Consider the following 12,596-nt stretch of genomic DNA (forward strand, 5'->3'; position numbering starts at 1 on the left):
TTCCTTAATTCTGCATGACTCCCGACCCCTGCTGCAAATGAAGACACAAGCCCCAGGTGAGTACCAGGGTAGATGCTTTAGAAGGCGTGTGCAGATGGCAGCTTTGGGGAAGGATCAGTGCTTGCCAAGGACTCCTCCCATTCTGGATCTCTTAGTGTATTTGCAGATCCGTGCGGCAGGCCTGCACAATTTAACCCCCTCCCCTGCAAAAAGAAAAAAAGGGGGGGAAAGCACCTTGCTAGTTGAAGATACCCATGTTGGTTCAGTGCTGAAGTGTTAAGCCACGCTGCTAGAAAGATGCAGTTTGAACTTGTCTTTGGTGATGAAATTACAGAATGTGAATTTTACGAGAATTACCCACAGGCTTCTAGCTAGGCATTCTTGCTGGTGGCTTTTGACATCTCAGCAGCCCTTCCCTGGCCCACAGCATTTTGGGGAGGGACTTTTAGCTCTTTTTTTGAAATGAGCAGAATCCCTCAATTATTGAATGAAGGCTATCCCTATTAAACAATTCATGCCCTAAGTTAGTGGTACATACAGTACAGGAATGAATATAAAAAATCCTACATTAGTGCAAAGACTTAAGTAAGTCTAGAGATGGGCATTCATTCTGGAGGATATGGCATTTTCATTCAATGAAAATTGAACTGTAGACAATGCAAAAAGCCATTTAAATACTAGTTGTGAAAACAGCTGCTGTTAATCCTCTTCAGAGGCACCAAATAGTCTAGTCAGTTAGTGTTTGAATTTGTACTGTTTGAGACATCTGATGATGTGCAGCTATTCTTATATACAAAGTCAGACCGTTGGTCCTTCAAGCCTAGCAGTATTTACTCTGCAGGGCAGAAGGACAAAAGATGAGCCTGCTGGATCAGGTCAGTGAGCCATTTAGTCCCGCATCCTGTCCTCATAGTGCCCAACCAGATGCCTGCAAGCTGGACATGAGTGCAACAAGCACTCTCCCCACTTGTGATTCCCAGCAACTGGTTTTCAGAGGCATGATAGTGCAGGTACAACATAGCCATTGATAGCCTTCTCCTCCACGAATTTGTCTAATCCTTATTTAATGCTATCCAAGTTGGAGGCAATCATTGCCTCTTTTGAAAGCTAATTCCATAGTTTAACTATGTGCTGTGTGGAGAAGCCTTTTCCTTTGTCTATCCTAAAATGACAGGGCATGGATCCACAGCAGTGAGCAGAGGAGAAATGACCGCTGGGAGGGGCGCAGAGAGAAGAAATGCCATGGTGTCTGTGCTGTACCACAACCAGACATCTTCATCTGCCCCTGCTGCAACAAAACATGTTTCTTCTGCATTGGTCTCTACACCCAGAGTGCTGTAACTCTCCAGCAGTTTGATTTTACCCAAAGGTGCCCTTTTCCATTGTTTCCCAAGACAGACGATGCCAACAACTTATTCCCGCCACCCATCCACTGCATCATTCATCGAGCTCTTTGTACAGCTCAGATTACTGCTTGGATCTTTGGAGGGAGAAATTACCAAATGAAAAAATGGGAGCATGTGAAATAGTAAGCACATGAAAGATTTAGCTCTTGCTCTTGCTGCCACATTGGGGAGAAGGCTAGGCAAATACACAAAGCCTTACCAGCTCAGGCTCCTATCAAGGGACTACTGGACTGCTGACATTGACAACAGGCAAATGGTATCCAAAGCAATCAGAGAGAACTAGGACTCTTTAAGGGGGTCCCCAGGGCCCAAGATGTTGCTGTAGTCCTTAGTCCAGTCATAAACAAAGGAGAACAAACATGCTAATTAAACTCAAAGCAGGCCAGGAGGTATCTCTGTGCTCGGCGTGGCACTTGGGTCCTCACAAACACATTGAATCAGTTTTCTGTGAGGCTACTGGTGTTCCCCAACAGCCTCTGGGTGCCACTACAAAGAATCCTGTGGACAGTGTTTGGAAGTAGTAAAATGATTTCAGGCTGTACCAAACTAGCTTCTGTTGCTGACCATGGCTATCTTCTATATCAGTACTGTAATGGGATGGATCCAGAGGCAGCAATGTCACATGAATTTTGGGCGATGGTCATTTCTCTGAATGCTCTGCTCTGTGGCAAGATCACATACCTCCTGGGAGTATTTTCAATACATATGGGAATTCATATTAATTAATTAGTAGAATACAATTCCAATAGGAAGCAGCAGTGTCTGCTTTTGGCGAAAGGTATATGGGAACAGGTAAAAGAGAAAGGTACAAGTCACCAAACTTTGCTAAAAGTGTGTGTGTGTGTGTGTGTGTGTGTGTATGTAAGCCACTCCTGTGTTTAAGTCCTAGCCACCAAGGGCAGGTCTTTGGTGTTTGCACGGCAGATTCAGAACAAAGCAAGCAGGCTAGGCGTGCCTATGAAGTTGGCAACTGCCTCCCTAGAAGATGGCAAAGAATGTTTTTGACAGCCCTTTCATTCAAGCTGCAAATGCCCAGATTAACTTTGTGTGGTGCCAGGGTGGGGCACTGTTAGTGACTTAACTAGAGCTATGCAAGGACTGGGCAGGGCCCTTTGTTTGCACTAGAAATCTATCTAATCAAATTTCATTTACTAGTCAGTTTTGCTCCCAGGTATATAGTGGGCCTTTGTTGCATGTTGGGGCATAGTTAGGAGGAATGGAACAGGGGCCCGTCTGCAGCAAACTGGCCGTTAACCTTTCCTCTACAAGGAAAAGGCTTGTTAAGTGCAAGGAGGATTTGCTGTTGCCCAAGGCAGGAAGCAGTGGGAAATGTGACACAACTTGTCTTGCAAGAGGACCCACCAGAGGGCTGGGGGAGAACACCTGCGGCTCTCTCTGTGAGTAGGACGTGGGCTTATGGAGTTGCCACCAGCTCATTGGCAGGCATTTTTGCAGTTTTTTGTGACATTCCTGCAGTTGTCCTTCTCATGGCTCTTTAACCCCTTTTCACAAAAGAGAAAAGATTTTAGGCAACCTATTGTCATATGTTTTGACAATAGTGGAAGTGATCTTTTTAGTTAAACAGAGGCCTATTCCCCAGCGTAGGTATTTAGACCAAAAATTAAATATGCTTTTACAGGTTCCTACTCTTATTAGCCCACATGGATGTGTGTTTTGGGGTAAATCAGTTCCTGGGCTGTAAACTTTTCTGTTTTTGCTTTGAACAGCCACTTCTGAGGAAGAGCTTTGTGGAACTCAAAAGTTTGCAGCCAGCAATGTGATAGAAGACAGTCAAAGAGCAGTGCTTCCAGTCTAGCCATCCCAACCAGCTTACTGTATGGCTGTGCTCTTGACTGCTACAAGGGAAAGGCTCATGGGAGAAAAGGGGTCTAGTTGTCAGGAAAGGGACAAGCTAAACCACAAAGAGCTGTGCACAGACACCAAATGTGCAGACACCCTGGTTTATTAAAAAACAAAACAAAACATGCAGCCACCGCTGCTGAGTCTTTTGCATTAGAATGCACCCAAGACCTGAGCGCAGCACATGGATTCTGCCACACGAGGGCCACTCTCACTTTCCAGATCACTTTGTCAGTCTGCCTCCCACCTTCCTGCTGCTTGCCGTTTATTCACACTAGTGTCTGTTGCCTTGGAAGCAGTCAGGAAGTAGCGCCAAGGGGCAAAGTCCTGCCTTCACACAAGCTGTAGGAAACAAAAGACTTGTCTTCCCTTCATTGACAAGTGGGACAGGTGGGTGGTTGCATCTCTCCCCACCTCATCTCTTTTTCACAAATTTTTTGGAGGCTGTGTTGGGGTTCAGACGCCTCCTGCCTGCACCCAGCGCCGTATCCCGGATCTGTAGATTGGCCGCCCGGCTGTAGATGTCGTTTTCCGCAAATGGAGAAACTCCTGCAATATAATCGGGGTCAAAGACGTTTGTCTTCTGCCTGGCCTTGCGAGAGAGCCGTTGCTGGGGGAAGTGCTGGTCCTCTGTCAGGTGGGGATTGTTTGCGTGTTTCCCACCCTGAGGAGCTGGGAGAGAGTACTGTGGAAAGAAAGAGGCACACAGTGAAGCCAAAAGGCCCAATGCACCCTGCCCCACATCCCTGACAGGGAGAGGCATCTCACACTTGACTTTCATCCTTCTTGTATTTTTTCCAAGCTACGGTTTTACATTTTTACTTACAGTAGTATCCAATCCACTCATGGTTGTAGCATGAGGAGTGACAGCTGCACAACAGACACCCCCACATCTTCTCCCCCCCATAATCTGTTATGGGGTTCCCTCAAAACTTTGGAGAAGATTTGGGAAGGCGTAGGATACATGCAGGGGGAAATTTTGTTGCACAACCATAAATCGTTGTGCTAGTGGATCAAGTTCCTTAATGCTACACTGGATAGAACTGGCCACAGAACTTTTGCCATTGGGAGGAAATAAATAAGCCCAGAGAAGATTCTTCTGCTGGCCCCAGAGGCCATCATGGCCTGCTGCAGACTCTTACTTCTTGCCTCAGGTGCTCAGCTGGGAGCACAGGCAGCCAACAGAGACAACAACAAGCGCGGAAAGCCCATAAGAGCACTGGAGCCCAGAGCAGAGCTGCTCACCCGGAGGCCACGGGGGTTCAAGACCTTGGGATTCCGGGAAAAATGCATGTGGATGGTGCCATCATCGTCCACACTCACTGCCACCTTCTTAAGTGTCTTGTTTCCGCAGTGGGGGCAGAAGAGCCGGGTCATTTCTGATGTGGTTCTGGAGGAAAGCAGAGAAGCCAGGTCAGCGGGTTGACAACCTTGGCAGCAGCCCATTGCCTAAGCCCAGGGGGCATCTCCTGAATACGGCTGGACACAGCCCCAGCTGTTGCCCATATGCCAGAGATTGCAGCCCAGCCACCAACTCATCACATACTTGAAGCAGCCATGGCAGCGCAGGACGTAGCTCCGGGTGTGCCGGATCAGCATGCCATTGACTGCCAACACATGCAGGCCCATCTGCAGCAGAATGTTCTGTGGGAAAGAGACCAGAGAAGGGGACCCAATCAGCACCCATGATGCTGGTGCAGGGCAAGTCCCTCTCAACAGACTTTGGATACTCCATAGGCTGGGGTCTTGGAAAGGGCTGGAGCTAAAATAAGGCAATGCTTGCTCTCCTTTTTAAAAAACACAAAATGCTTGCTCTTCTTTTGCTGCTGGGCTGACCAAGCTTCTCCAGTTGAAAGAGAGTCCCCAGTTTCCTCTCCTTCAGGTATGCCCAACTCGGAGCACAAAGGGCTGCTTCCCCTCTCCCCTTCCTGTTTTTGTCCCACTGCCTGTTTGCCTTCAATCCACCTCCTGGAGCTTCTCCTCTCTTTCTCTCATTCCTCTGCTCTTCACCTGGCCACTTCCATTCCCTCTTCTCAGCTTCCTGCTGCCACCCAAGTCACCCCTTGCTGCTCATGAGCCACCCTTTCTGTCCCTCCTATTCTCATCATGTTCTTCCAACATAGACCATAAAACCTCTGCTGGGCCTCCAGGAAGCCTGGACCAGGCAGCTGTAGCAGGCACAAGAATGTAGCAGGAGGCTTACAGGACTAGACTAGGTGCATGGAAGCAAGGACGAAAAGGTAAGCATACATCCTTCTCCCTCCCCTCAAGCCCTGGGGACCACCTGGTCTCACACAGCCCACACTTGCCTGCATGGCAAAGTCGGTGGTGACACAGCCAACCTGCACACCAGCTGGCTCATCAGCCTGGCCCATGCCCTGTTGGATCTGCTTGATGTTGCTAGGCGTGATCCAGCCTTCCTCGTCATCACTGTCCTCTCCACTCTGCTCCTCCTCCTCACCACTACTCTTGTTGCCTTTGGGGTCCTCCGGCACAATAACAACAGCATCCGCTTTCTGCGAAAAACAGACCAATTGGGAGAGGATCCGCTGAGCACGGAACCTTCCCAGGCTGCAGAGATGAAGGTGGTGCCTGTGTCCCATTGAGGCAGGAAGAAAGGAAAGAATGCTAGACTTCTTACCAGCAAGTCCTGTAGGTCCTCCTCGATGCTGGGCAGAGGGTTCCTCCAGAACAGGAAGGAACCAAACTCAGAGGTTTCAGGGCCTGTGGAGTCTGCAGAGTTTCTGCTTCCCACTACGGAAGGATTCTTCTCACCTCCTGCGCACTTGGTCTAGAAGAAAAGTTGGGCAGAAGAAAAGCTAACATGTATGAATTGCCAGAAGAAACAGTCATATACAAGCTCCAGATTGCTTACACTGACTGGCAGCAATGGCTCTCTGGGGTGTCTACCTGGAGATGCTGACTGGGATTGAACCTGGGACCTTTTGCAGGCAAAGCAGGTGCTCACCACTGAGTGATTTGCCCATCCTCCATGGCCCTCTTAGAAAAACCATTTGCAGTTACCTCTTCCTTTAGTCTTCTGGTAGATGCCGAATGGTCACTGGATCGTCACACAAGCCAAGGAGGAGATGCTGCCTATCAAGGACTCCTAGTGCAAGGGCTCAACTTGCACACCTGGTCATTCCCAGATTACACCCCGTGCAACCAGGAGGCAGGGAGGGGCAGTGAGTCATCATTGTGCTACCCTCTGCTCATACTCCTTCCATGAATAGTGGGGCAGAGTTTCAGATTGCTCACAGAGGCAATTACCTTGGAAGGTAGATGGAAGCCAGCAACGTGAACAGGTGTCTCAGGGTGCTGCTTTGTTGAGCTGAGTTTTACCTGCAAGGATCCAGGGTGGGGAGAGAAAAGAAAGTGGGATGTGGGTCAGGTAGGGCATATTGTTGATTTTTGCATCATCAGCAGCTGCCTCACAAAACCTACCATCCCAGAGTCTGATCAGCTTTTGAGCAGCAATGGCAAGAAGAATGACATTCAAGACACAGCAGAGCATAGGACAGGATTCAGGCAGTGCATAATGAGCCTGTTTGGCATTTGCAGCAGCAGGAAACAGACAAAGACGAAACATAGGTTGTTAACACATGCAGCTGGTGGCAAGAGTGTCCTGCATTCATGTGTAACTGGATTGCCCCCTCCTACTGGATAGGAAGAATATTGCAACAAGGGGCCTCCTTGATCAGCCACAGAGGGAGTTGACTTCTCTCCTCACTGGCAGAAAGAACCCTTTTCAATTGCCCTGGGAGTGCACAGATGAAAGGTAGGAGCAAATGCTGACATGAGCCAGAGGAACAAGGGCTGCAGGGTCATTTACAGCATCTCTGTCCAAGCAAGGAAATATTATCTGGGCCCCAACTAGACAGTAATGCCTGTGCTCATCCCACCACTTGGTTCCTGGCATTATCCATCTGGTCAACCCCCCCCCCCCCGCTTCCCTTATTTCCCCTTCTCTTGTGTGTCTTGTTTTTTAAAGTGTGTAAGCCTAAGGGCAGGACCTCTCTCTGCCTGTCTTTTAATTAATGTGAGTTGTTTGGAAGAAAACATTTGCCTGAAAAGCAGGATACAAAACCAACATCATAGTAAATAAATATTTTGCTAGAAAATATTTCTCAAAAGAGAAATAATAAAAGAAGGGAGATTCACCTTCTGCTCTGGCTCTTTCTTCAAGTGAGCCACACCAACATTTTCTGCTTCCAGCTGGTAGGTCAAGGCCAGGACTTGGATGTCTGTGGCTGAAAGACTGGGGTAGTCACCTGTCTTCTTGGAAAACTCCGTCACTAGAAACAAAGGAGGATTTCAGTGTTCAAGTCCAGAGGCAAAATTAGGAAATCACAACCGGTCATGAGAAAAAGAGCTTCTCTAATTCCAGAGGGCACTAGGAAAACATATCAAAGAGCAAGTAACAATGAAGCAATTGTGGGTGATCAGCTTGATTTCTACTCCTGACCCTCTGTGTGTGTGTGTGTGTGTGTGTGTGTGTGTGTGTGTGTGTGTGTCACATGTTAGCTGGGGTTATAGTCAACAAAGCCGCACCCAGAGTAGATCAACTGAAATTAATGAAAGTAAGTCATCTCCATTAATCTCAATGGGTCTACCCTGAGTAGGACTAGAATTGAATACCACCCTTTGCTCTCTAGTCAAGAGCTCAAAGTTACTTACAAAAAGCAAAAGGCAAGTCACGGAAGAGGGGATGGGGTGGGAGAGGGGCAGGAAGCACAGACCACGAAATAGAGGCTACTCACCAAGCCTTACATATTCAGGAAAAGGCTGCTTGAAGTGGAGCTCATAGGGCAGCACTGCCAACCGCCTGCGGGTCTCCTTGTCTCGGATCTCAGTCACCACCTCTCGGATTGTGTAGATGTTCTTGCCAATGTCCTGCCAGTGGGGAAGACACAGCTGAGAGCTGTTGCAGGTGGATCAGGAACCTGAGGGCTGGAAGGGGGCTGGGCCGGGGTGGTGGTGTGCAACTAGGTTAGGGAAGAGAGAGGCAGACCTATAGCCACACCTCTCCTGACCTACTACTCACACTCTAGGAGCAAAAGCTAATCTGGGGGTTCTGGGATGCCCACATCCCGAGAAGCATAACAGGGCCACCTGCAACAAGGGAGGGGACACCAGGAGTCCCATGCAACATTCTGAGGAGCCACCTTGGCTTGGTAGGCGGATGTGTGTGTGTGTGTGTCCCTTCCCAACCACCTGAAGCTGTCAATGGACAGGGGACAACCTCCAGTCGCACAACCCCAACCTGCCATGCGCTCCAAGGAGAGTCTCTGTCTAGGCAGCTTTCTCTCTCTACTCGGGATGGCCTAATAAAAGTCTCCAGGTCCAACAAAAATCTACCGCAAAGTAAAGCATACACCTGGGCTTTTGGTCCTTTCTCGCGCGGCTCCCCAGTGGGCCACTGGCCAAGCTAGGCAGCCGTTCTCAGCCTTCTCCCACTGTACCTGAAGCGGGGCTCCACGCAGGAAAGCTCCAGCATCAGCCACGACGTGCTCCACGGGAGCCATTTTGCCCCACTTTAGACTGTGACTCCCAGGGCACTCTGGGAAGTGTAGTTTCTCCCCCCCCCAGCTCTCCATTGTGGAGCATGCTGGGAACTGTGGGCCTCACACACGATAGTTGGCGGAAGAAAGGCATGCTGGGAGCTGTAGTTCCTCTCTAAAACCGTCCTTTCTTCCTAGACTTAAAAAAGAATAGAGCATTGCATTGTTTGAAGGCGGGGCTTTTAATCTAATACTTTTGATGCCGCCCACCCACCTCCAAAGAATCCCGGGGAAATAAACTTATACTTCCAGTCCGACAAGACCTCATAACTTGGAAAGGGAACACGCGATTTCCACTCCTGCCTCATCTCGACAACCGGAAGTCGGAGGCCCTGCAGCCACCGCTTCCTCCGCCATTCCGCTCTAGCCGTCCCGGCTCCGTAGCCTCCCTTTCCACTTCCGAAGTATGTGTCACGTGACGTGTCACTTGTCACATGACCCATGACTACAGGAGGTGGAAGTGGGAAGAAGCTGGGCTGGGAACCGTCGCCGGTAAGTCTGGAGATTTGAGGGTGGGAAGCGGGGGTTCTGGCCGCTGCTGTGATTGACACATACGGATACCCACACCCTCTTGCTTGCTTGCCTGGCTTCCTTCTCTCCAACATTTTGAAAATCAGCGGGCAGCTTTAAAAAACAAAATACTCCTGAGTTTCTCTTTTTAAAAACAAACAAACATTCGTTTTTAGGGGTTGTTAGTTCCATCCCGCTTTTCAGGTTATAACAGCAACAACAACCCCCGCCCCGCGAAGCTACAGGAAAGGCGAAGTTGTCAAATGAAGGGATGAAGTAGTCAGCCAAAACCTTTAGAAACGGAAGGCCTGAGCAAACCCCAAATATTTTTGCTGTATGTGTGTGTATATAATGTCGACAGGCTTGGAAACCGCAGGCACCCTGGGTCTCCAGCCCCACTGCCTGCCTGCCTTGTCCCTTGAAAGCTTTAAAGAGGGCAGGGGTTGTCTCTCTGAGTACCTCAGCAGCTGAGCTCGTCTGTTCAGAAGGTGCCCTTAAGATATGTACTTTCTATGAGGCAGACTGCTCTACGGTGAAGAGGGCCTCAGGCCCTTTAAGGCAGACTACATTAGCCTGCTGCCTGCCCTTCAGCAGTTTTGGAGTACAACTCTCATCATCCTTGGCCAGTATGGTTGTAGTCCAAAACAACTGGAGTATACTAGGTTGGTGAGAGCAGTGTTCAAAACTCCCATTGTTTTAGGCACATTTTGTGATGGAATTTCATTAGTGTGAACAGTTTCTGAGCTCTGGGCACAGTACTGCACCAAAGATTTCAGATTAAAACTGCGGAGTGGAAGGAAAGAAGGACCTTTTTCTGCCTCCCCACTTCCAGCTACTCTCTGAAGACTGGAGAAGAGACCCTCTTAAGAATATTGGGGGGGGAGGTGAGCAGGGGAAGCAATAAACAATGAGAAAAATGAACATAATTTTTTAGCTGCAGTTTGTTCATTTTCAGCTTTGCATTGTTATTTTAAAAGTGTGCTGTTGTTGCACCCACAACCTAGGTTTAAGATGCCATTTAGCTCCTAGCTTCATATCTCAGTATCTAACACTGGGTAAGAGTTGCTTTCATATGACTATGGACACCTGGACTTATTTTTTGGCAGTCACTGTAGAGTTTTCCCCAGAGAGCTGGGCTGCCATTAACCTACTCAGCTGTAGGACAAATTGCTACGTTTTGTGCCAGTGGAAGTGTCCAGACGGTCTGTATAGGGTGTGCTTTTCAGTTGTGTTGCTCTACAGTGCCTTGCTGTATGATGAGGCTGCATCAAACCATTGGGTGCCCTTCCTCCTTTTCTAAGGTACCCACAGAATAGCCTTTGGCTCTACTAGGGGCACCATGACGTTCCTTGGACACATGCAAAGGAGGTTCATCCACTTATTTGCTTTGCTCAGATTATAGGGAAGTTTGTATTGCTTCTTTTATTGCGTTGCTTATTGTTTGGGATTCAGCTTTTCTGTTGGAACTGCTGTTTATGTGCTCACTATACATAAGCGCAAGGATTGAGACAGGTTTGCTTCTTGAATTGGCTGACTGCTGCAGCTACTTGTAAAGATTTACTGTAGCCTAAGTGATACTGTTTAAACAAAGGGGTGTGTGTGTGCAAATGAATTGTGTAGATTCTTCCTGGTTGTGGCAAGGACTGCTGTGGGAAACATAGGGACTCTTTAAAGGAGCTCCAGAGAGTTCTACAAAGAAGTATGGGAGTATTTCACAAAGGAGAGAGGACAGCTCTCTCTGTCATGCAGATAACAGCTGATGTAGAGACGTCATGAGGCATGTTGAGTGATTTTTGCCACTGCCTCTTGCATTGCTGTGTGTGAACTTTTGGACTTCTTGTTTGCATCTTGCTCATTTTGTTGAAAGGAACTACCAACATTGATGTTCTCTGGGTACACTAGAACTGTACCCATATGTGGGACTGATCTAACACCATCCACCTATAATTTACCTTATGTTCTGTTTAACTCAATTTTTGGCTCATTCTCAATGCATCTGAGACCATGGAGGGAATGAAGTGAATTGGTATGTGTGTCACCTATCACCTTCACAGAGTGCTGGGTTTGAAGGAGAGTAATAAATATGCAATGATTGAATGTGTTAATGATTAGCTGACTTGGTTTGGTTCCTCCTGAGCAGCTTGCGTGGTTGCTAGACTCGCATTCTGTTGTGAACCAACTCTGTCTTCCTGCTCTTGGAGATCTGTAGCTAGTGCAAATCAACAAACTCACTCTTCTGTGGGGGATAGAAAGTGAGCGAGGAAACTCATTCAGGAGGGGGTGTTCCTGCTTCTTCTTCTAACCTTGCCTGCCCACTTGTCATTCAGAGACTTAAAATACAAAACTTTTTATGATCCAGAAGCTCAAGGATGAAGAAGTTCCTCCTCTTTGCTGAATGAAAAGCTCCCGTAGGGCTGCTGCTGCTGCTCTTCATCAGAACTTGCTGTGTGCAAACAAATGCTGGCAGTCCTTAACGGAGCTGTTCTGCACCCACTTCCTCTTTTTGTCTGTGCTCTGAAGCTCTCTTTTCCCTTCTGCCTTTGCTGTCTTACTCAGTGAGGGGAATTTCCCACACTACCCCCTGGGGCCTCGTTTTTCTGGAACTGTTGCTGGATTGGGGCTTCTGATGGTTCTCTTCAAGGAGCTCTATCTGTTCCAGGATTCAGAACTCAACAACTGGAAAAGTTCTAAGTTTGGAAGGTGCAGTTACCTGTATGGCTGGTGAGAGCAAGGTATTTCCTGTCCTGAGCCAAAGAGGCAAACTTAGAGAAGCAGCAGGAAGCATGAGTAGCCAAACTCCTAGCATCCCACTCCATCAGGCCACGCTAGCTGTGGCCATGGGCGTAGCCAAGGAGGGGCCGGGGGGCAACTGCCCCCCAATCAATACAAATCAATACAAATCTGAGGTTCTGTCCCCCCAAACAAAAGCCTGCCCCCCTAACAAAAACCCTGGCTATGCCCATATCTGTGGCTGATGGAAGCTGGAGCTCATAAACCAGGTTTCCTCCCATTCCCTAGTGCTGATGCTCCCAGCTCGGTGTCCAGTACCAGAACTTGGAGGAGACTCGCCCCAACTTTTCAGACAATGTGTCACCTATTGCTCTCTCACTTTCATAGGCATCCAGCGATGAAATGGCTTCTGTGGGGTTGCCTGGAGAGAAATCTCCACTTACTGTGAAAGGTGAGTCCTGTGGTCCAGGAGCAACTCTGTGGCGTTTGGCAGCAATTGTTGTTTCTGGTCTGCCCCTCTGTCAGCTCT

The 12,596-nt window shown here is 48.5% G+C and overlaps 3 protein-coding genes across 4 annotated transcripts in view; 1 reads left to right on the forward strand and 2 right to left on the reverse strand.

Moving 5' to 3' along the window:
- Nucleotides 1-12,596, reverse strand: part of NQO1 (NAD(P)H quinone dehydrogenase 1) — a 178,685-nt gene that overhangs the window by 3,899 nt on the left and 162,190 nt on the right. The window lies entirely within an intron of this gene.
- On the reverse strand, nucleotides 3,354-9,180 carry NOB1 (NIN1 (RPN12) binding protein 1 homolog). 2 transcript variants are annotated; one of them, XM_053399832.1, is made up of 9 exons: nucleotides 9,091-9,180; nucleotides 8,027-8,159; nucleotides 7,428-7,561; nucleotides 6,537-6,608; nucleotides 5,908-6,057; nucleotides 5,576-5,782; nucleotides 4,813-4,910; nucleotides 4,512-4,656; nucleotides 3,354-3,951 (listed from the first exon to the last, which is right to left on the reverse strand). In XM_053399832.1, the coding sequence occupies exons 1-9, from the start codon at nucleotides 9,133-9,135 to the stop codon at nucleotides 3,682-3,684; spliced, it is 1,254 nt and encodes a 417-aa protein (XP_053255807.1). In that variant the 5' UTR covers nucleotides 9,136-9,180; the 3' UTR covers nucleotides 3,354-3,681. The 2 variants fall into 2 exon arrangements, with proteins under 2 accessions (XP_053255807.1, XP_053255806.1); XM_053399831.1 differs by lacking the exon at nucleotides 9,091-9,180 and adding an exon at nucleotides 8,729-9,055.
- The window catches only part of WWP2 (WW domain containing E3 ubiquitin protein ligase 2), a 37,894-nt gene continuing 34,527 nt past the window's right edge, over nucleotides 9,230-12,596 (forward strand). The window contains exons 1-2 of the mRNA XM_053399830.1: nucleotides 9,230-9,319; nucleotides 12,455-12,518. Of these exons, the coding sequence (XP_053255805.1) occupies nucleotides 9,269-9,319; nucleotides 12,455-12,518 (115 nt within the window). The 5' untranslated portion in view covers nucleotides 9,230-9,268. The remainder of the gene's footprint in view (nucleotides 9,320-12,454; nucleotides 12,519-12,596) is intronic.

Source organism: Podarcis raffonei, chromosome 8, assembly GCF_027172205.1.
Source record: "Podarcis raffonei isolate rPodRaf1 chromosome 8, rPodRaf1.pri, whole genome shotgun sequence".
NCBI lineage: Eukaryota > Metazoa > Chordata > Lepidosauria > Squamata > Lacertidae > Podarcis > Podarcis raffonei.